The sequence below is a fragment of the Amaranthus tricolor genome, chromosome 16 (genome assembly GCF_026212465.1).
Source record: "Amaranthus tricolor cultivar Red isolate AtriRed21 chromosome 16, ASM2621246v1, whole genome shotgun sequence".
NCBI lineage: Eukaryota > Viridiplantae > Streptophyta > Magnoliopsida > Caryophyllales > Amaranthaceae > Amaranthus > Amaranthus tricolor.
In genome coordinates this window covers 22,846,033-22,870,921 of record NC_080062.1, presented here as the reverse complement: position 1 = coordinate 22,870,921, position 24,889 = coordinate 22,846,033, and the positions used below count along the sequence as shown (strand labels likewise).

The 24,889-nt window shown below is 34.7% G+C and overlaps 2 protein-coding genes across 2 annotated transcripts; one reads left to right on the top strand and one right to left on the bottom strand.

Annotated features, from left to right (window-relative positions):
• Positions 1-3,439: 3,439 nt before the first annotated feature.
• Positions 3,440-12,913, top strand: LOC130802651 (protein ALP1-like). Its single transcript, XM_057666659.1, has 3 exons — positions 3,440-3,961; positions 4,045-4,260; positions 12,719-12,913. The coding sequence occupies exons 1-3, from the start codon at positions 3,440-3,442 to the stop codon at positions 12,911-12,913; spliced, it is 933 nt and encodes a 310-aa protein (XP_057522642.1).
• A 7,687-nt stretch (positions 12,914-20,600) lies between these two features.
• Positions 20,601-23,518, bottom strand: LOC130802650 (eukaryotic translation initiation factor 3 subunit L-like). The gene is made up of 3 exons (XM_057666658.1): positions 23,435-23,518; positions 20,897-21,228; positions 20,601-20,820 (listed from the first exon to the last, which is right to left on the bottom strand). The coding sequence occupies exons 1-3, from the start codon at positions 23,516-23,518 to the stop codon at positions 20,601-20,603; spliced, it is 636 nt and encodes a 211-aa protein (XP_057522641.1).
• Positions 23,519-24,889: the final 1,371 nt, after the last annotated feature.

The following is a 24,889-nucleotide window of genomic DNA, read 5'->3' as shown; positions in this document are numbered from 1 at the left end:
CCGCAGCAGGGAAAGCCTCCTTTCCCCACAAGGAGTCACGGCTGCAGTAGCTTTCCTTGCTCAGCCTGCCGCCAGAAAACAGGACCCAGGCAGCCGGTTTTTCGCCCTGCGCCACCACCTCCGCGACCTCCTCTCACTTCTTCACCCTCTTGCTAGTTTTATTATGTTAGCCATCTCCTTTCTCTTATTTGATTTCATCTTATTTCCAATTAAAATTTATAAAGTTAATGAGAAAAGGGTTGAACTTTGTAAGATTGTTATTGAATCTTGTAATGAGTGAGAATTGGATTGATGACTTGAATGTACTTATGAATTAGGTTTTTGAAATATGAATGAAAAGTGTTGAACTTGTATTATTTTCATTGAATCTTTTTGTGGGTAAGAATTTGATTGATGAATTGAACATGTTTATGATGTAGGGTTTGAAGTGTGATTTGAAATTATGGGTGATATGTTGGTTTTGTATTAGTTTCTTTGAATCTTAGTAAGGGTACTAATTAAATATGTTATCTTTGAACACAAAATGACAAGGATTTGAATTTAGAAATGAAATCACTAATGATGTGTATTTTATGCTATATTTTGGGTGGTGCGATGATTGATTAAATAACCTTAAAAGTTGTTTTGAAACTTAGTCGATTGATTGTTGTTGTGATAATTAGTAATGGTTGATTGTTGCTGATTATGGAAGTGATTTTAATTGTTAAATTGGAAATAATAGTTGCTAATTGCTGTGGGTTGATTGTTGCGAATTACAAGTACCCTTATTAGGTTGTTATTGAAGTCATAATGCATAATGTTAGTAAGGCTATGAACATAGTGTCAACTTGTTTAGAATTATTAAAGTTACTTGTTATGATGTCTTGATTATAGTTCTTCCTAACCTTGAAGAATATAATATATGATATTGCGATGTGATAAACTTAAGATTCGTCATTTTCGTCATATTAGCACTACATTAACATCGCAAGATTTAAGTGTGAATTGATATGTTATCCTAAAGTAACGTGGATCGATATAACTCAAGTTGGTTAATGTAAAGGAATGATTCACACGATCCATTTCTCTTAAATTGATGGGAAGAATTGTGTTGAGTTAATGCTTTTTGACTTGTATTGAATGAGTTGTGTGTGTGTTAGAGTAATCGAAAAATCATGTTGAATGGGTGATAGTGGTTACTTGGGCATTTAGTTTGGTATGGCAAAGTAGTGAAGGGAAATTATTAGTTCTACTCATAACTTATATAGGTGCCCATTTCATAAGAGGAAGTAGAGCCTTAGTTGGGTGATTTTGTGACTCTTGATCGTGCAATGACGCTTACAGGTACGTATACGCAGTAACTAACCCTTATATGCAATCTGCTTTAAGAAATTATTGTTTATTGTGATAATATACATTGCATTGAAACTATGAGATACTAGTGAGTACACTTTATATGAAGAGCTATCGATTATGAAATCCTTACGCTTAGAATAGCTATAGAGAATGAGAGTGTTAGTAGGAGGCGGGGACCACTCCCTTATTATCTAAGAATTGGATTATGCCTTACTTGGAGTTAGAATGACTCCCTTAGAGGTGAATATCATATTTTGATGAGTGGCTCAAAGGGTTTTGGCGTGCTGATATCCCAGGGCGCTCATTATTAGGCGAAAGTGGAAGTTATTCCCATCTGATAAAGTAATTGATTATGATTAGTTGGCATGACTCAGCTAGATTATGTCCGGTTGATTTAGTAGACCCCTAGGTGAGGTTCGACGGGACCACCGTAAGGGGGGTATGAGCATGCTTGGGTCACTGGGCGCCGGATGGCCGATAACGCCCTTGGCCGTGTCACTATGCCAGGAAGTAGAGAAAGTTCCACTGATAGAAAGTTATTCAGTAATAGAAATTTTATTCATTGATTGAAAGTTATTTAATGATAGAAGGTTCATTCTTTGATAGAAAGCTTAGACATTGATAGAACATTTACTCTTTGATAGAATATTTTCTTATTGATAGATTATCCACTTATTGATAGAAAACTTTATGCTAGTGAGAAGTGTGCCTAAGTTAAGCTACCTCAAGGGTATTATAGACTATGATCACACTTATCTTAAGATAGTCAAGCTCTATAAGGTCATGTGTTAGGTATTCTGTTAATGCCTTGGTTGAGTTGATACTATACGTGTTTTGCAAGAGTTTATGTTTGAAAAGAGGAGCGTGAAGACCTGTATTTTACCAAGAACACGTGGTTCTGGTTGGAAAGAACGTAATGAAATTAAGAAGTATAAGTGGCCGATAAACGGTTAATATCTGTGCTTGTGTCTTATGAAATCATCTTATGTTATTTTATAATATAATGTTATCTAGTAGTTGGCCTTATTATATTTGATGCCAGTTACTGACGTGTACGTGTTTGTGTTTATGTTTGATTGTTGATGACATTTTATGATTGTCCTGCTATGACACATTGGCCTTTGGTCTAATGTCGAGCAGTAGGAGGATCATAGACATATATAGCAAGTTTTGGAGCTTCTTTTGCATTGCATTGCATTGGGGGAGAGTGATGAGGGCGGAGCATAACCTGTGTCATACCGTTATCTTTCGATTTTGTAGTTCTTGTTATCTTTTGTAAACTTTGGTTGTATATGTTTTGTTATGAGGCCTTGTGTCCTCCCTTGTATAATTGTATTTTCGCTATGTAGTTTATAACTCTGTATGGTTTTAAGGAGTTAAGTCTTTTTAAAACGCAAACGTCGACACTGGAACCACGATCCATGCTTGGCATGTTGATTTGAGAAGCCGGCGACGAATCATTCCGCCGTGGTGTGAGATTTTAAAGGCAATGATGCCTTAGATTAGTTCAATGTTTTTATTTTGTTAAGTGCTCTACCACATGTTTGATTTTTAGAAGAGATGCTGCCGAAATTTTCACTCACCTTTTTAAAGTTAATAATTAAAATTTATCCAAATTTTTTTCCTTTTCTTTTATGTAACACCCGAATTTCCTCTCGTCCTTTACGGTTTTGGTTTCTTTAAGGGGTCGGAAATTCAGGGGTGTTACAGTTTATCATTGTATTATAGTAATTGATATTAAAGTAATTACTCTAACTGATATTGTCCTTTTCAATATTTAGGAAAATTACTCTATGTTAGGTTTAGTTCATCGACAAACTTCTTTAAATTTTTTGACTTCACCATAATTATTTTTTGAATTTTTAGGTTTAGTTATTTTCTTTTTCCATTTCAGTTATCTCCTAATAACAAATTTGTATGCAAATCAAAAGAATGATGAAGTCCAATACCAAATTTCGACCATTTACAAAGTAGATGCACTTTGTCTGAAACTTTTTGATCTTTCTTCAATTTGTTAATTGTCCCCTCTTCTAACCTTGTTACGATACCAATTTGATTTTGATTTTTTGAATAATATTTTGTCAGCTTCTTGTTAACGTTGTAAATGGATGACATTATGCAATCAGTACGGAGAAAAAGAAGTCTTAAACAACTTCAATTGGTTGTAATAAATGTCATTATAGTTCTTATGATGTATTGGGTTAGGTATATGAAGAGCGTTAATACAATTAGGGGTGTTCAATTGATCGAAAATAAAGGGGATAGAAAAAATTTACGGTTAAATGTCATGTATCGCTTAATACAAGAAAGTGATGTACATTGCAAAAGTGAACTCCGTGTTAATAGAAAAACCTTTGGTATTATTTGTGAGATGCTTAAGGAATTTGGAGGTCTAAATCGTACAAAAAATATGTCTCATGAAGAAATAGTTGCAATGTTTATGTACACATTAGCACATCATAAGAAAAATAAATCAATTGCTCACTATTTTATAAGAAGTGGAGAAACTGTGAGTCGTCAATTCAACTTATGTTTGAAGGCTGTACTCAAGCTTCATTATTATTTGCTTTACAAGCCCACACCAATATCGGAAGATTGTGACGATGAAAGGTGGAAACCTTTCAAGGTATTAATGGGTTTTTCATTTAACTACTAGTTTCAAAATATTTATTTGTGGTTAAATGAATGATGTGTTTTTTGAATTTATAGAATTGCTTGGGAGCTTTAGATGGCACCTATATTAATGTAAGTGTGAATCCCCAAGAACGTGGAAAATATCGGACAAGAAAAGGTACAATGACTATGAATGTTTTGGGTGTTTGTGCACCCAATATGCAATTTATCCATGTTCTTGCGGGTTGGGAAGGCTCTGCACATGATGTCCGTATTCTGCGTAATGCTCTTTCTCGGCCAAATGGCTTTAGGGTACCTAGAGTATATGCAATCTACTAAACTAAACGTAAATTTTGAAAGTTTAATAAAATTATATTAATCTTCTTATTTTAATAACTTTGAAGGTAACTATTATTTGGTTGATGGGGGTTATACATATTGTGAGGGATTTCTTGCTCCATGTAGAGGGCAACGATATCATCTCAAAGAATGGACCAACAAACAACCGCAAACCGCAGAAGAATATATAATATGAAATATGCTCAAGCAAGAAATCTAATTGAGAGGTGTTTTGGGCTACTTAAAGGAAGATGGAGTATACTTAGAAGCCCCTTATTTTTCCCCATTCAAACTCAAGGTCGCATTATTGTTATTATTATTATGTTTATTTTTTATTAGGTTTATTTATTTATTTTTATCTCGATTCATTTTCTTGCGAGACCCAACTAAGAGACTCACCTTCGTGGTCTCACACATTTTAATAAAATAATCATTTAGATTCGAACCTCTTTATTTGAGAAATCGTAACTATATTTTTAATATATGTATATAAGTTAACATTTAAATTCGTATATGAAAGAAATTTATTATTTCAGAAATAATTTAATATAATTATAAAATCCCCAAAAGGTATTAAAATATTAATTAATGACGTCAGAAAATCTCGGAGTGTTACTGACAACCCCCCTTAAAAGGAGTTTCGTCCCCGAAACTAGAGTAACAAGTGTACAATTCATGAAAATTTGTATTTCTAATAACTCAAGAAGGTGATTTAACTACTTTAAGCTCCAGAATTGACTCAAGGATCGTAACTTTATTGACACTATTAACAAAAGGATACTCAATCTATCAGAATATTCATACATATCTCATTTCGAGTATTTATAAATACCTAAATCGGCTCAAAAAAAAAAACTAATCAAAAGCATGTAAATATCACACCAATTGATTCAAGCAATCAATCAAAAGCATGTAGATATCATACAAATTGGTTAAAACAATCAATCAAAAGCATGTGAGTTTGTAATAGGTTGTTATCATAGACGCGAAAATGCGTGAAAGCGCAGGAGGAAATGCGTGTAAACGCGCGAAATTCTATCACATTCTACCCCCCTTAAAACTTAGTTACGACCCCGTAACTCACTAACCTCGAAACATATGCCAGGATAGTGTGGTTAGACCATGGAACTCTAATTATTTAATATCTTTGATCTCAGTACTACACACCTTAGTATATAGGTCTCAATATGTTCCCGTAGTAAGACGACTCTTTTCAATGTTTACAAAAGTAACGGATCTAGCACATGTGCCTTTTAAAAAGTGTATCACTTGAGCTCGTAACAACACGAAACGTCTGTTATCTAATGTAATTCTTCAAACGACTTTTCCAATTCTACGTGACCACCTAAGGTCGTACTTTGTGATAATGTTGTAATGTACGAAACGTTTAACTATATTATCTAAACCATAAATGGGGGTAAAATATCAAAACAACAAAGTCCTAAAAGTAAAGTGTATAAAGTTGCTCAACACTTAACTCGTATTACAATTAAATACCCTAGACCCGAGGATACTTGAATCTTACAAAACTGATTGGTTATCAACTCCCAAATCGATTCACCGCTAACTTTGTAACACCCCGGCCCCTCGGACCGCTGGTGACTACTCTTGGAGACTGTAGACTAGCCCCAAAAACCAACACAAGTCTTTCCAGCGCACTTTGGCCTCACTCGTGCACACCTTGGAAAACTTCCATGGAGGTCACCCATCTTAAGTTTGCTCCCCACCAAGCACGCTTAACTGTGGAGTTCTTAGCAAATGGGTTTCTCAGAAAAGAAGATGCACCTTGTTGATATGAATAGTCTGTTAATCCTTTTTCAAGCTAAATCTAAGGTATTACACTCACCCCCACTTAAGAATACAACGTCCTCGTTGGACCGTAACTTTAGGATCTTTGCCCCCGCTAGGTGCACTGAACACTATCAGCCACGGTCGCAGGGTTGCTCTGATACCATTTGTAACACCCCGGCCCCTCGGACCGCTGGTGACTACTCTTGGAGACTGTAGACAAGCCCCACAAACCAACACAAGTCTTTCCAGCGCACTTTGGCCTCACTCGTGCGCACCCGGAAAAACTTCTCAGGAGGTCACCCATCCTAAGATTGCTCCCAACCAAGCACGCTTAACTGTGGAGTTCTTAGCAAATGGGCTTCCCAGAAAAGAAGATGCATCTTGTTGATGTGAATAGTCTGTCAATCTTTTTTCAAGCTAAATCTGGGGTATTACAAACTTCACTTATCATAACATAATCCTAACCTTTTACTTAACATGAAATCCTCTTTTCATTAATCATATATGATCATATCATTTTATAACATTCTAAATCATACATCATGACTTAATTAGTCGATTAACAACTCAAATTAATAACTTAGAACATAATACATGTTTCAAGTATATAATCAAATTATATATAACACATTTTAGCAAGTTACTGTAGTTAATAATTATACGTTCACAAACATATTACTAATACACATATTGTAATTGTTCAATAATAACATCCTTTATCCATCATAATATCAAATCATAATTACGAAAATATGGGGATGATTTAGAATCATGAAGACATTTTTCAGCTATTCACTTACCATACAACTAGATTTGTTGAAAGTATAGAATTTATATCAATTAAGATCACGAACTCATATATGACTAAAGTAATGCATCATGTACATATATAACGACGGTACTAATGGTACTAATAGGGTAATAATAATAGTGATGATCAACAAAGATGACATTTTATGTATACATAAAAATATGCACGATGAAAAAAAATAACTGATGAACACACCTACCTCACCGCAATTTCCAATATCAATAGCAAAGCAGTCATGTATCATATAGTTTGATAAAGTTGTGATATCAACACTAATTTCACAATATCCAATCTACATCATAACATTTCCATCACAATACTACCTCTAACTATAAGACCGTTATCACAACCATATGACTGCTACATTAACTATCCTAACACTATACTAAAGTACAACAACACAAAGCCAACAAAATAACGCAACACTTGAAATTATGCATTACAATTATTCCTTCGCAAACAAGTGGAATTCAATCACCCTTCGACCTAAGATGCGCAACTTAAAACTAACAACTATAACATATAAAACGTGTCAAAATTTCAAAACTGTTTTCATCAAATGTTTATTATGATCCAATGATTTAGTAACATCAAATTAAAACTCTTCTTAACACAAGTGTAAATATTATTTAAGTCTCTTTATCGCATAATAATGATTGTGTATAATAATCGTTTAAGACATAATTCGTTATCTCGATTCATTTCTCAAATTATGATTATTCGCATACTCATTGTCGTTTCTTCAATGTTTAGGTTTAAAATACCTCATGACTTTTATTAGGACCACATTATCTTTAGTAACTCTCCAAATTAATTTACCACGTATAACATCAATCATTATTAAAACAGTAACCTATGTAAAGTCAGCTTCATTTGAAAACTCATCTAAGTCTTATCATTTCAATGGACTGGCAGGACTATTAAATTGGTGATCAATGAGATACTCTAAAAATACTTAAAACATATAACTGTATCTTATGTGCACAAAGACGCTTATTCCACCTCATCATCAGGTTATTTTATCCTTATATCTTGTAACTGCCCAGAAGGCCATGAGGAAAACAAATTATAATATTGATTCCTTTTTAATTTCAAATATCATTTTATCCCGCTAACGCTTTAAAACCGTCACGATTCTTCTTCACATTATCATCCGATTAAAACATTCATCACTCTATATGAGCATTGAATAAGACAAAATGTCTTAACTCAATAGTGCTCCCTCGAATAAATCCTTAGGCCCTTAACATGCAAATTTGTTTACGATGATTATTCTTTAACTATCCACTTTAATATAAAGTTATCGACTTATGTATGAATGATATATCATGTCTCAACGAAATACAGAATTCAAAGGACTTGCAAATAATAATTTTCTCCTTTGATACTCAAACTCATATGTCTTCAAGAAGGAAAAAAAAATTCACCCTTATTTTATCCAAAGAACCACTTTAACTAGATTTTTTTTTTACAATAAATAGTGATTTAAAGGTCATTATCACTCAGCAAACATGAAATATTATATTCATTATGATGAGAGTTGGATGCTTACAAAAATTAAAATCAATGACAGGGGACCTTATAGTATTAATTCATCAAAAAATATATAAAGTGTTTACTAAGGCTAATAGGTTGACTATCGTTTTCACTCTCAACTGATTCTCAAGGTCTCACTACATGCGTAAGATGTTGGGTTTAGAACTAACAAATATATATTACATTAACCAATTTAAAGCATCAGTCTCAATCACCGTATGAGACTGAAAACGTTTATTGATAGACACAATTATGCCACACTAAAACTCAACACCAATGTTACTATAGCTAATTACAAAGGTCAAGAGCCTCATCCTAGTAAGAATTATAACTTCAAATGAAAATATTAAGGAAATTCTAGTTTGAACAACAATACTAATGTGATAATTTAGTTCAACTGATATAGCATTATCTTTAAACACTTAGAGACGTTTAAAACAATCTCTTAACTTCAACTCATCACTATATGAAGAATATATCAATAACACTCTTATAGATGGTTCGAAATTGGGGGTTGAATTCTCAAACTATAAACTCTTAACGTGCTCTCGAACTTCTCCTTAATATTTATGTTTTAACGCATCTATACTTTAACTATGACCGCATTATTAAATTAAAACTTTATTTACAAGATATCGCATATAAGACCCCTTTCCTTCATTTACAATATATCGAATTCTTATTACACTTTAGCTCTTATCCTTATTCTAGTTCAAACTACTTACGATCATGCTTGCATAGTCATTAAACATATTCAAGAGAATTATGATCACCACCTTCTATGTTATGATGGACGAATGCACTTGACAAAAGGAATGCTCAAGCAGATAAATAAACAGTGGGTTCATGTATAGGATTAATATCAAAACTCGTAAGCTTTATGAAAACAATTAACATGAACAAATATTCAGACACATAAGACTAAAGTTCATATAATCATCACAAGCAAGAGAAAGTTCCCGATGCAACCAACTTCTCTAGAATTTCATCATTTATACTTCATATCTCCATAATGACTACTTATAATACAACTCGAGTTGAACCAAATACTCAAAAATTTCATTATTTCTTGATAATACATATTCCAATTCTACTGATTTGTTAAATCATGTCATCATTCAAACCACCATCATAATTTTTATTTATAATAATAACACACATGAGAATGAGTCTCATAACAAGCTAAACAAACTATATATTTATCTATGCACGTGCAATGATAATCATTATGCATGAATATGTAATATGCACCTATCCCATATCTACCCAAACTCTCACGAATAACTTCTAACTTCAAGAAATTTCTCAACGATTTTGAGGACACAAAGCATCGAAAATAGGGACCACTGGCTCTGGTAACCACCTGTAACATCCCTGAATTTTCGACCCCTTAACGAAACCAAAACCGTAAAGGATGGGAGGAAATTCGGGTGTTACATAAAAGAAAAAGAATTTAGATAAACGTTAAGTATTAACTTTTAAAAAAGTGAGTGGAAATTTCGACAGTATCTCTTCTAAAAATTGAACATGTGGTAGGGTAATCAACACAATAAAACATTAAACTAGTCTAAGGCATCATTGCCTTTTTAAAATCTCTCACCACGAAGGAATGATTCGTCGCCGGCTTCTCAAATCAACATGCCAAGCATGGATCGTGGTTCCAGTGTTGACGTTTGCGTTTTAGAAAGACTTAACTCCTTAAAACCATGCAGAGTTATAAACTACACAACGGAAATACAAATATACGAGGGAAGACACAAGGCCTCATAACAAAACATATACAACCAAAGTTTACAAAAGATAACCAAAGCTACAAAATCGAAAGATAGCGGTACGACACAGGTTATGCTTCACCCTCATCACTCTCCCCCAATGCAATGCAATGCAAAAGAAGCTCCAGTACCTGCTACGCCTGTCTATGTGCCTCCCGCTGCTCGACATTAGACCAAGGACAATGTGTCATAGCAGGACAATCATAGAAAGTCATCAACAATCAAACATAAACACAAACACGTACACGTCAGTAACTAGTATCAAATATAATAAGGCCAACTACTAGATAGCATTATATTATAAAACAACATAAGATGATTTCACAAAACGCAAGCACAGATAGTAACCGTTTATCGGCCGCTTATACTTCTTAATTTCATTACGTGCTTTCCAACCCCAACCATGCGTTCTTGGGTAGAATGCAGGTCTTCACGCTCCTCTTTTCAAACATAAACTCTTGCAAAACACGTATAGTATCAACTCGACCAAGGCATTAACAGAATACCTAACACATGACCTTATAGAACTTGTCTATCTTAAGGTAAGCGTGATCATAGTCTGTAGTACCCTTGAGGTAACTTAACTTAGGCACAATTCTCACTAGCATAAACTATTCTATCAATAAGTAGATGTTCTATCATTGAGTAAATATTCTATCAAAGAGTAAATGTTCTATCAATGTGTAAGCTTTCTATCAAAGAATAAACCTTCTATCAGTAAATAACTTTCGATCGATGAATAAATTTTCTATCACTGAATAACTTTCTATTAGTGGATTTTTCTCTATTTCCTGGCATAGTGACACGGCCAAGGGCGTTATCGGCCATCCGGCGCCCATGGCAAAGTACGAGCTCATGCCCCCTCCAGCTGACTTTCTCGGGTACTAACTTCGGGAAAAACTAACACACTGGGGTTCTAAACCAGTGAAGAGGCCACCATATTGGGGTTTGCAAGGCCCGCATGGTAACACCTCGGTCAAGGGGCGGTATCGGCTATCCGACGCCCAGTGACCCAAGCATGCTCATACCCCCCTTACGGTGGTCCCGTCGAACCTCACCTAGGGGACTAATAAATCAACCGGAAATAATTTAGTTGAGTCACGCCAGCTAATCATAATCTAATACTTTATCAGATGGGAATAACTTCCACTTTCGACTAATAATGAGCGCCTTGGGATAGCAGCACGCCAAAACCTACTGAGCCATTAAAATATGAAATTCACCTCTAAAGGAGTCATTCTAACTCCAAGTAAGGCATAATCCAATTATTAAATAGATAAGGGGTAGTTCTCGCCTTCTAGTAACACTCTCATTCTCTAAACTATTCCAAGCGCAAGGATTCCATAGTCGATAGCTCTTGACGTAAAGTGCACTCACTAGTATCTCATAGTTTCAATGCAATGTATATTATCACAATAAATAATAATGTCTTAAAGCAAATTGCATATAAGGGTTAGTTACTGCGTGTACGTACCTGTAAGCGTCACTGCACGATCAAAAGTCACAAAATCACCCGACTAAGGCTCTACTTTCCTCTTACAAAATTGGCACCTATATAAGTTATGAGTAGAACTAATAAGTTACCTTAACTACTTTGCCATATCAAACTAAAAGCCAAAGTAACCACTATTATCCATTCACGACAAGATTTCAATTACTTCTTGCACGTACGCATCTCATTCAACACCAAGCATAATCGTCAATTCGACAATAACACAAGTTTTTCCATCGACAAAGAATAAAAGGATTATGTCAAGTGTTTCATTACACCGGCTAACTTTGAGTTATAACGATTCACATTATCTTAAAATAAAACGAAGATTCACACTTAAGTCTCACAATGTTAGTGTAGTGCTAATATGACAACAAGAACGAATCTTAGGTTATCGCATTGCGGTATCATTTATTATATTCTCTAAGGTTAGAAAGGACTAAAATCAAGACATCATAAGAAGTAACTTTAATAATTCTCAACAAGTTGACACTATGTTCATGGCCTTACTAATATCATTTAATTATATCTTCGATAACCAAACGAGAGACTTGTGATCAACATTAATAATTTCTTTTACTTCAACAAGGCCAATTAAGACTAATGTGCCTAACAAAACTCCCACATTCAACACAAATAAAGTTACACATGTACTAACACACCATCACAATAGCACACAACCATTATTTTCATTCATACTTCAAACTCTAAGTCATAAATATGTTAAATTCATCAAACACACTCTTACCCATAAAAAGGTTCAATGAAAATAATACAAAGTTCAACACTTTTCATTCACATTTCAAAAGCTCAATTCATAAGTACATTAAATCATCAATCAAATTCTTTCCCATAACAAGATTCAATGACAATCATACAAAAATCAACACCAAACTCATAAATTTGTTAAAATTGCAATTAGAAACAAGTAAAAGAAAATCAAAACAATGGAAGAAGATGTGGCTTACAATGGTGGGACTAGAAAAAGAGGTGAAACTATAGTTAATTATTGTAGTGATGGTGTCGTAGATGGAGCTCGGTTACGGTGGGGAAGCCAAAACAGCCGCTGATGCTGTCAGGAGAAGCAAACGTAGCAGTTGCTGCCCTTGTAGGGAGGAGTTGGGCCGGCTGCTGGTGGCTGTCGTGGGGAAGATAAAACGCAGCCGGTTGCTGCTGCTAGGCGGCCTGCTGCGGTGGTTCTCGTGGGCTGCAGATGGACCGTGAAGGAGAGGGGAGTGAGAGAAAGAGAGAAGAGAAGAGAGGGAATGGGAGTGACGGCTAACCTTGAGCATTTAGGGTTTTATGGGTTTTTATCCTTGTTGTTTTTACTATTATCATTATTATTATTATTATTATTATTATTATGATTATTATTATGTTTATTTATTATTAGGTTTATTTATTTATTTTTATCTCGATTCATTTTCTTGCGAGACCCAACTAAGAGACTCACCTTCGTTTGAGCTACTTTATCTTTATAAGTAGTCATTAGTAAAAGCTTCCGCACGACATTAATCCTTGCATAACCAAGGCCTTAATCAGCCCCGGTTTTGCATCAAAACCAAGTTTGAGCTACTTTATGCGCAAAAGTGTTAAAAACAGTTAAAAACGCATAAATCGCAACTTAACTCGTAATTTCTAGCATATGACTACGATTTTCAATTCTAACAACTTCAACACAATAATATATACCAAACAGTGTTGTGTGCCAAGTTTCGTGCGAAACAAACCAAGTTTGAGCTACTTTACGCGCGAAAGTGCCAAAAATGGTTAAAAACGCATAAAATCGCAACTTAACACGTAATTTCTAGCATATGACTATGATTTTCAATTCTAACCACTTCAACACAATAATATATACCAAATAGTGTTGTGTGCCAAGTTTCGTGCATAACAAACCAAGTTTGAGCTACTTTACGCGCGAAATTGACAAAAACGCTTAAAAACGCATAAAATCGCAACTTAACACGTAATTTCTAGCATATGACTATGATTTTCAATTCTATCCACTTCAAAACAATAATATATACCAAAGAGTGTTGTCTGCCAAGTTTCGTGCAAATCTGATACAAATGTGGTTGTATGAAATGAAGATACCAAAGGAGCCCACACAAGGCTGCATACAGACCTCACGACACAGCAGCAAACTATTGACCAGACCACCTTGCACGACACGTGGAGACCAAACCTATGCATCCCAGACCTAGGCTAAAGTGGAAATGGAATCTTGGTACTTGGATCTAGCTATCAAAGTCCTAAAATCATTCTAACAATCCCCGTGGACTCCTAGAAGCTGAGTTGAAGGAGGGCTGCTCGACAGTTTGCTAGATCAGAATTATCTAAGTGTTTGTGGTTGTTTCGTGTTCTTTTCATGATCATTTGTAGTTTTTGTCTGTGTCATTAGTCAAAGCTTCCGCACAACATTAATCCTTGCATAACCAAAGCCTTAATCAGCCCCGGTTTCGCATCAAAACCAAGTTTGAGCTACTTTATGCGCAAACGTGTCAAAAACGGTTTAAAACGCATAAAATCTCAACTTAACACGTAATTTCTAGAATATGACTATGATTTTCAATTCTAACAACTTCAACACAATAATATATACCAAATAGTGTTGTCTGCTAAGTTTCGTGCAAAACAAACCAAGTTTGAACTACTTTACGCGCGAAAGTGCCAAAAACGGTTAAAAACGCATAAAATCGAATTTGTGTACCTTTATTGCTGTCCATTTTGGAAATGTGGCTCTGGATGTAGATCCCATTTGTCCACGCACTTTTTTCATTGTGCTGAAATGTATGGGAAAAGTAATACTATTTATACATCTATATAACACTTAATTAAATCAAATTGGTAAAATAATTAATATTACGTACGCATTCAACAACGCTTTGAATTTTGTGTTGCGAGGCGGGCTTTGAGGTTTTTGTAATGAGTCGAAGACGTGCACAGTGTTCGTTAAAGGACATATGACCAAAATTATCCAATGCAAACTACAAACGCAAATTTAAAATCAACAAATTAGAGATTAGGTGACTTTAAAATCAAAAGATAAGTTCAATTTCAAAAATAAAACTTAATCTTCTGTATATGGAGCTAGAATGAACGTGTGTTTAGATGCAAGGGAATTAGTCAAAGCAATCTCAATGTATGCTCTGACGTCATCTGGATCATTTACACATTTAGTACCCGAAATCGACTCAGGACAAAACCATCCAATTTTTATTGGAGGTTCGCAAGAATTTAGCTCCTCGTAAGCCGTACTAAACTCACAAATAAGAAAATTTTGTTAGTAATTCGGTTATTAAAACAATTAAACAACAATGCCTAACTTGTAAGATAATGAACATCACCTCATGTAGACATGGAAAAGAGCTACGTTCAGCATCTCTCTTCTCAAAAATTGCCCGATGTCACTAGGACCAATAATTACAAACGGGCTCTCTATAAAGCAATATTGCTCCTTCAGTAGGTTCAGAATGAGTGGGTCCTCCTCACTTATGCGAGATGCACAATAATGCAGCCATTTGCAATCTTGAGAAAAATCTTTTAGCTCCTCATCAGTCAAAATTGGAGTGCTTGGCATCGACTTTGACTCAGTCGACACCTTTGCTGAGGAACCGACCTCTCTCCAAGATCCCTTTGGACTCTTTTGCTATTTCAATTTATACAATTAAATTAGTGTGAGCATTCAATTAAAAAAATAAAAAAATAAGGTAGAAATGATTCTTACCATGTTAGTGAATCGAACCCAAGCATATGGCCATGTGACGAAACTACCCAGGGCGTCTGATAGTTTCTCAAGGCTCCATGCTGGCATTGGAACCGGAAGTGAGAAATCTTTAAACCCCTTTACAATAGTTTCCACGGCCACACTGATGTGGCCACTTGTAACAGGCATTGAATTAAGTCGCCATCACTAGCAACACCTAACTGAGGCTGCAAAAGAGAACAAGGAGTCGCCTCCTGAAAATTGTGTCGTTTAGTATAATAAGCATCATAATAAAATATTAAAATGCGTTGCAGTTTAAATTAATAAGTGCTTATATATTTAAAAACTATGTACCTGTAGCACTGGCTCTGGAGTTGGTACCGGATTTTAAGCAACGGAGTTTATGTTCTCCGGTGTGGGGTTTTCCCCTTCAAGGGTAATAGTAATGAGCTGGGGTGCTACGGGGGTAATGGGCTCGGGTGTTGGCTCGACCGAAGCGTTAGGATCCCCATGTTGACTTTCCTGATCCTCGACAATCAGGTTTGCCAAGTCAACAATGGGTGCTCCCATTTCTGCAACACGGCGGCCAGCTTGGCGAGAACGTCCTTCGTAATCTCCGTTCGGTAGGTTGCTACTTCATCCTGTAGCGCCGTTCGGGATTGAGTAGCAACACACTCTTTGCTGAATGCCTTCTGTAACCCCACGCGGACGCCTCCTTTTCCGACTACCCGCCCACTGTGGTCTTTCCCTAAGACCATATGTAATGCGTCAACATTGCCTCTTGGGGTGAACTCCCCCGTAGCTTCTTTTTCCTTCCAGCCCATCTGTTCAAATAAAAAGTGACATATATAGCAATTAGTATAAGTACATCAAAGCCAAAGAATTCAAAACAAATCAAGAATATACTTAATAATTTCAAAACTCACCACAACATCAGCAACCTTCTTCGTTCCCGGATCATTAATGGTAAATTTACCACTTGCATCTCGGCAATGAAGCCCGCAATACCAGTCACGCACCCGATCTCCAGCGGGAGTATTCACGGATGCAGAGGTAGTCGTAGATGAGGGCGTGGATGAACTTTGATTGGGGTATAAACCCGCATCCACCCACTCTTTTCGTACGTTTTCTGGCCCAAGCGATGGTAAAACTTCCTTTTGCTTGCAGAATCATAAGCTTTACCACGCTTTTCCTAATTAATCAATAGAAATCGAATGTCATGTATTAGTTTAATGACTGAATCAAAAGAAGTAAATTCAAATTGGTAAACTATAATATAATATGAAATACTTACAACTTCTATGGGAGTTGTTCTTTTGGCAACAAAGGCCTCCGGAGAATCAGATGGATGTGTGAACAAGTGACCTTTCTTCACCCTATCTGCATGCCACCTCAAATTTAACGCATCTTTCTTTATTGAAAACAAGCGCTTGAATCTAGGTATTATTGGAAGATACCACAATACATAAGCCGGGGGCCCTTTAGCATCCCAAGCCCCTTTACGCTTGTAGCGCGATAACCCACACCTAGGACACTCTTCTAAGTTCTCGTTTTATTCCGATACAACACACAATCATTCGGACACGCATGAATCTTCTGGTACTCTAAGCCGAAAGGACATATGAGCTTTTTGGCATAATATGTCGACTTTGGAAGTTCATTTCCCTCATGAAGCATCTTACCTAACGCTTCTAATAACATTGTGAAACTAGCGTCACTCCAATTGAACTTTGACTTAATGTTGAAAATTGTCAACACTGCTGTTAGTTTGGTGAACTTTGTACATCCAGGGTACAAAGGCTTTTGAGGAGCCTCTGTCAACAAGTCAAAAACACGAGGACGTTTTCCTAACTCATCCTCGACTCCCTCCATCATCTCATCAACACGATCCACATCCTCATCGGCATTCTCTTCATCTGTCTCATACCCATCAACATGACCTACTACATCCTCATTGACATCGGCCACATTATTGACGTCCTCAACAACACTTTTCTCTTTGTAAACTCCCTCCTCACCATGCCAAACCCAAACATGATATTGAGGCCTAAACCCACGTCGAAGTATGTGCTCCCTAATGATATCAACACTATCTACCTTTGATACATTGCCACAACTGACACATGGGCAATAAAAACCAACTCCCCCCGTCCTAACTTGATGTTCAACCGCAATACTAAAAAATTCTAATATGCTATCAATAAATTCTGACGATTCAATGCTTCCATACATCCAAGAACGATCTTTTGTCATCCTAATTAGTGTGATTAATTGATTCAAAACAAAATTAATACACAACTTTTAAACATATATACTTAACGAACTCTAACTAACCACAAAATTAAGTAATAATCATTCATTTAACACTAATTAACCCAAATAATAACACAATGTTTTTTAAACTGTCCAAATGATGTTTATTGTGGTAACCATAATTAATATTTATATACATTAACAACATATAAAAACAATAAAAATAAAATCACATTCATAAACTTAGACAACTAATTAACATTCATATCAACAACTCATTCATTTAAGCATAAACAACCCTAATTAAACCTAATTTACAAACTAGAAAAAAAATTACGATAAATTTGAAACTTAAAAACCACACACATTCATAAATAAAATGAAGAAATTACTTAAAAATATAACAAAATATGATATATATGATAAATTTAAAACTTAAAACCAACAACAACATACACATTCATAAAGTATGACAAATTTAAACCTAATTTACAAACGACACACAAACCACATTCACAAATAATTACTAAATATGCAAATAATTAATTAACAAACCACATTTTTAACTAAATTACTAAATTCGTGAGTTTTGAAGATGAATTTTTGTCTTTTATTTTTGTGATATTAATTGATTTTTATGGGTTAATGACGGTAAAAAAAACTAGAACAAAGAGGTGATTTTTAAGGCATCATGTATGTTATTATTATCATTATGCCCCGTACATCCCATTCACATTAAGTATGATTGAAGAATGATGATGATGATGAACAAGAACACAGTAGAAGAATAGTAGGGGGTTTATGAAAATTCAAAGTTTGATGATGAACAAGAACAGCAGCAAGGATTTACCTTCAGAAACCGTTTGTGAAGATGAACAGCAACAAGAATGATGAACAACAGCAAATGACCGTTAGTGAAAATGAAGATGAACACAAGAAAAGAACACAAATCTTGATGCTTAATCTTATATGTTTGTGAAGATGAAGAAGAGGAACGAAGCAAATGAAGATGAAGATGAAGCGTTTTTTCAATGAGGAACAAAGCAAAGTACTGTATAATACGTATTTGAGAAGGGATTTGTGAAAAAAGAAACTGGCAGGTTTTTAAGAAAATTTTGTCCAACGGTCATTTGCTGCGGTTCAAAACAAAACCGGAGTAATTAGAAAATTTGTGAAGGGTTATTTGCTACGGTTCAAGCAAAACCGGAGCAATTAACATTTTCATGAAGAGTTATTTGCTGCGGTTCAATCAAAACCGGAGAAATTAATATATTTTTTAAGAGTTATTTGCTACGGTTGAAGAAAAACCGGAGCAATTAATGTAGTGTGAAGGGTTATTTGTTGCGGTCAACAGGAAAACCGCAGTAATTAATATATATATATATATTTTTTTTCTGATCCATTTTCCTATTTTTTTGCTGCCAATACACAAAAACCGCAGCAAATGATGAGCAGCAAATACATTTTTTTCCACTAGTGTTAGTGTATTATTAGTTGTATAATTTAATATAGTATGTAATTAGTCGTATTACTGTATTATTAGTATATTATTATTAGTCGTATCGTATTGGTGCGTTATTAGTATTTAATAGTCGTATAAGTGTAGATTAGTCGTATTAGTGTACTATTAGTAGTAATAGTGTATAATTAGTCGTATTAATATAGTAACACTTCTAGAAGATTAATTTTTTTTTTATTGTTGTTGTTGTTATTATTATTATTATTATTATTATTATTATTATTATTATTAACTAGTTGAACAAACTTATTAAAAGTAAGTTAAACAAAATTATAATTTGTTGAACAAAATTACTTGTAAAATTACTAAAAATAAATTTGGTCAACTAATATTCCTAAATACAACAAAATCAGTCGTATATTAGAATAATAATACTCGTATTAATATATATTACTTAGCTAACACTAATTAGTTATTAGTATATTACTATATTGTTAGTCGTATTAGTATATTATTAGTTGCATTTGTATATTATTACTCATATTAATGTATTATTAGTCGTATTAGTGTATCGTTAGTATAATATTAGTTGTATTAGTGCATTATTAGTCGGCTTAATGTAGTATTATTACATAATTAGTCGTTTTGGTATTGAAATTATACATCTCAATTATAATTATAAACCAATAAAAGTTTAAGATACTAACCTAATTTTTTAAATTTCTTCAAATTGTAATTAGTCTTAGTATAATATTACTCGTATTAGTGCATTATTAGTATATTATTAGTTATATTAGTATATTATTAGTCGTGTTGGTGCATTATTATTATTATTAGTCGTATAAGTGTATCATTAGTGTATTATTACTCGTATTGGTACATTATTAGTCGTATTAATTAATGTATTATTAGTCATATTAAACTATTAGTGTAGTGTTGGTAAGTACTTAGTTTTATTAGTGTATTATTATTAGTCGTATATTTATTTAGTATTAGAGTTTGAGTTAGTCGTATTATTATTATTATTAGTCACATTAGTGTATTATTAATTGTGTTAGTATATCATTAGTATATTATTATTATTATTATTATTATTATTATTATTATTATTTTGGACAAAGAAAAAAATTTCATAGAACAAACCAAGACATATATCATAGAAGATAGAGGGCTAACCAACTCTTTTTGCAGTGCATCAGTGTGAAAATAGAGTCCACTTTCTAGGAAGGGTGCTTTCCTCTCATGAAGAGTGAGATTATTATTAGGAAAAATTACCCTGAATAATATGAACTTTCACTGATTTTCCTACAATAATACGAACTTTCAATTAACCATAAATAATACGAACTTTGATACATATTTCCCACTGGCATACCATTTTACCTGTTACCGGTAAACTTATTCATTCCTTTTAATTTTTTTTGCTGATAAAACAAAGTAAAGCAAACAGAAGCAGAGCAGTCCTTCTCCCTCACGCAGCCATTCCTTCTTCAATCATCTTCCTCACCATACTTCTCCCTAAGCTGCGAGTTCACAGTTTCTTCAACAAGCTTTGTCTGGGGACAGAGAGAAAGACAAATTGCCAACAAAGCATACATCTGCTCATTTTTCTTCAGAATTTGCTCATACTGCGGAGATTTCTGATGATACTGTTTTGTCTTGTACATATACAAAAGAATTTTATTAAATTCGCGAACCGCCACAACGTATCTGCAAAGAACATGCTTTAGCAGATTAGTGAAACATTCATAAGCCTCAACAACCATACAATCTAAAAAAAACATACCTTCGTAGCATAAGATTTGCGAAACCATAGTAATAAATAGTAGCGATGTGGCTTCCAATTACAGTACTATAAAGACCATGCTGACTAATGTCAATTGGAAGTAAGCACTTCAACCCAGTGTTGTAATCCCCCAAGAGACAGTGAACTCGAAGCAAGCCCACCATGCTGAAGTACCCGAATACTCGCAAAACATTACTTCCACCATTATAATCATACCCATCATCTGCAGTAAATCGTTCAAGTCCCTCTTTCTCCCGTTTCAAAATTTCAATAATCATTGACTTGTCAACAAGTGCTTGCAGGTAATTGAGAACACCACATACACTCCATGCCTGAAGGAGATCAATTTAAACAAGAAAATTTCTGGTCACTAATGAATATCAATAAAGCTAACAGCTACTTTTGGATCCTATCAAAACTAACAAAAAACTTAAAGGTGAGTGTCAAATTAGATGCAAGAGTAGTCTCTATAGGTAGTTATTAGTTTTAGTTAGAATAAATTAGAAGTTTTTCATGGTTAACTGTCAATATAATATGTTTGAATTTTGAAAGACACTCATGGTAGTTTTCCCAAAAAATATACGTCAAAAGCTAATTAATGATTATTAGTGTTTTGCCTTGAGTCAAACCATGAACTGAAAGCAACCTAGAAGAAGTAATTAAATCGAAAGAGGAAAGTGAGCAAAAGATGAAGAAAATGCTGCTGAAAAAAGGCTGTCTAAATACCCATTAAAATGATGAAAAAATAGGGAATTTACCGTTTCTCCAGGTAAAGAACCGGTCAGTATGCCAGCGGGAAATATGTATCAAAGTTCGTATAATTCATGGTTAATTGAAAGTTCGTATTATCGTAGGAAAATCAGTGAAAGTTCGTATTATTCAGAGTAATTTCCTTATTATTATTATTATTATTATTATTATTTGGTTTTTCTCTAGATAATGTTAAAAAGACCCAACTTTTCAAAATAATGCCAAAAATTACTCCATACTATCCTTTAACTAATATTAGGGAGGCAACGACAAGCCAAGTGTTCCATAATGTCTGTTCATATGGAGTAATCACAGAAATTTTTATCAACTGAATTTTAGTCGGAAAATGGTAGGAATTTTTCCGACTAAAATTCAGTCGGAAATTAGTCGGAAATTTTCAATTAAAATTTTTCCTTTTTGTTCTAATTTAAAATTCCGACCAAAAATTGATTTAGTAGCAATTTAGTCGGAGATTTCGACTAACGCTTGTCAGTCGAAAAGTTTGTCGGAAACTTCCAACTATTTTGAGTTAGTTGGAAACTTTCAGTCGGAATTGCTCCGTGTTTTGTAGTTTAGCACGGTTAGAGAAAGAAAAGAACATTTTTTCATGTGTTCTTGAATTGAAGAGGATGATAATTTCTGATTTTGACTAAATAAAAAATTAGAAAAGTCTTTGAATAGATTAAAAACAACCTTACTCTCTTTTGTTGAAAATACTTTAATCATACCTAAAATCATTATTTAAGGTCTGATTTGAGTATTTGGTAAGTGCAAAAAGCTTCTCAAATTTTTTTTTAAATGTTTTTATTTAAAATATATTGAATTGAATCATTGTTTAAAGAATTTTTTCCTTATATTAAATTAAAAAATAAGGGAAAATAATTACTTATTTTCTAATAAATGTAGAACTAATTAAGTTGGATGAAGATTTTGAATTTAAATCACTGATAAGCATTTTTGTTTTTTAAATTTTCTCTTAAAATATACTATTTCTGTGGCAAAATGAAAACTTGCGATAAATTTCAAACTCAAGTGTCATAATTTATAACACAATCCCACAATACCTATTTACCCGTGATCTATAAGTCTTTATTTGCCACGATAAATATTTACCCGTGACATAAGTGGTGGATCAAAATTTTTTTGTCACAATAAATATTTACCTGTGACATAATTTTTGGTACAAGTTTTTGTTTGCCACAAAAAAATTTCTCATGGCATGATTTGTGGCGCAAGTGCTTGTTTGTCATTATTTTAATTTACCCGTGGCAAGTGTTTATTTGCCACGTATATATTTGCCCGTGCATAATTTGTGGCACAAGTGCATCTTTGCCACAATATATATTTACCCGTTTACCCGTAGCAAAAATTTTGGGTATGATTGTGATATTGTCTTGAAACCTATTTTTTTCGTGGCAAGATTAAAACTTGCCATAGATTTTGAATTCCCAAGGAAAATTTTTTGGGTATGATTGTGATATTGTCTTGAAACTTATTTTTCCCGTGACGAGATCAAAACTTGCCGCAGATTTTGAATATCCGTAGCATAATTAGAGGCACATGTGACGATTTGTAGTAGTGGCATGATGAGAAACTCATAGTGGCCGTCATGGGTACGAAAGGCGGTCTAAGGAACGTCCGAGCACGCCACCCGAATCGTTAAATCCAACTTTGAGAAAATTGGCGCCCCATGTAATTCGTCGAGTAACTCTTCAATTACAGGAATGGGGTATTTACATGTCTTCCACAACCATTTTGTCAATTTCCACATTTTGTATTTGTGAGTACCGGTAAGGATAAACCGATATCAGATTGGTTTTTCAAAACCATGCGATGCTCATGACCTTGCGACGGAGGCAACCGTTTGGGCATGGCAAAAACACAACCTTAATGACGCAAGACCTCATGAAGACCTGGAACAATAGTCGGATGAGGACGGTCCTAAAGGGAGGACAACTGCACCTTGTTCAGTAAGACCAACAACCCCCCCCCCCCCCCCCCCCCCCCCCCCCACATTAGCTTTGCAAATGGATTTGATCATGGATTTTAACGTTACTTGACACTGTTCCAAGGATGAATCACCACCTAAAATAACCTTAGAACCAGTTCAAAAAAGCTGCATTATACAGTTTCCAATTAGTCGAAACAATCCCAATTTTCTCTGACCATTGAAGACCGAGGATGATATCGAAATTGCCCAATTCGTAAGGGAAAAAATTTTCAAAAACCTCAAATGCACCCAAATCAAGCTGAACATTTTGACACTCCCCTAGGCCACCAACCAATCCACCATCACCTAAAGAAACTTAAAAATTGCCCACAGGAGACACCGGAATGCATAGCTTCGAAACAGCCGTCGAAGAGATGAAATTATGTGTTGCACCAGGATCCACCATCATCGCATTGAAAACAGATACCCTATTTAATTTCTCTTGATACTCCTTGTTTGTCAAACGCCGCACATTGTCAATTGAGCATTGGTATGATGTAACCTGCTGAGTAGTAGAACGAACTGGAACACTATAGCATAAGAAGAATGATGCAAAGCATTATCGGTATTAGATATAGGTTTGTGCACAGAAAAATACTCATTAAAAGTTTAAGCTTGAGGCTGGGAGGGAAAAAATCTAGGCCTATATGAAAAACCCCATCAAACGCCATCTACTTCTCTTCCAATCGCATTACCCATTCGAAAGCCTAATTCATATTCAATGGATTTAAAACCCTAAGCTCAGTACACAAACGGGGTTCCAACCCTAGTATGAATCTCGAAAGCATCACTTCCTCCGGCACATAGAAGAGCGGTGCTGCAAGGGCAATAAACTCATCACAGTACTCTGCCACGGTGCCGGTCTTATACACAGAAAGCCATTGCTCACACAGAACCACCCTCCCGAGTACGAAAATGGAGGAGCATAAGAAATTTTAATTCTAGCCAACTTATAATCGGTTGTCATTGATTTGCCCACTGTCACCGCAACAAAGCTTTTTCGTCCTAACCTATCACCGTCGCATCCATTTTCTCAGACTCCTTCACATTATAAAACGTGAAATATTGCTCGACTTTAGAAATCAATTCATCCGGATTGTCACCGGAGAAAATAAGTAAGTCTAATTTCTAGTTACGCCAAGTCGATTCTCTATTCCCGGAAAATATCAGAGGCTGCCGATCTTGATAGGCCAAATCAAACCGTGGATTGAGTATTGCGGGAGCTCGCCATTGGCCGCAGTGGTCCGTCGAGG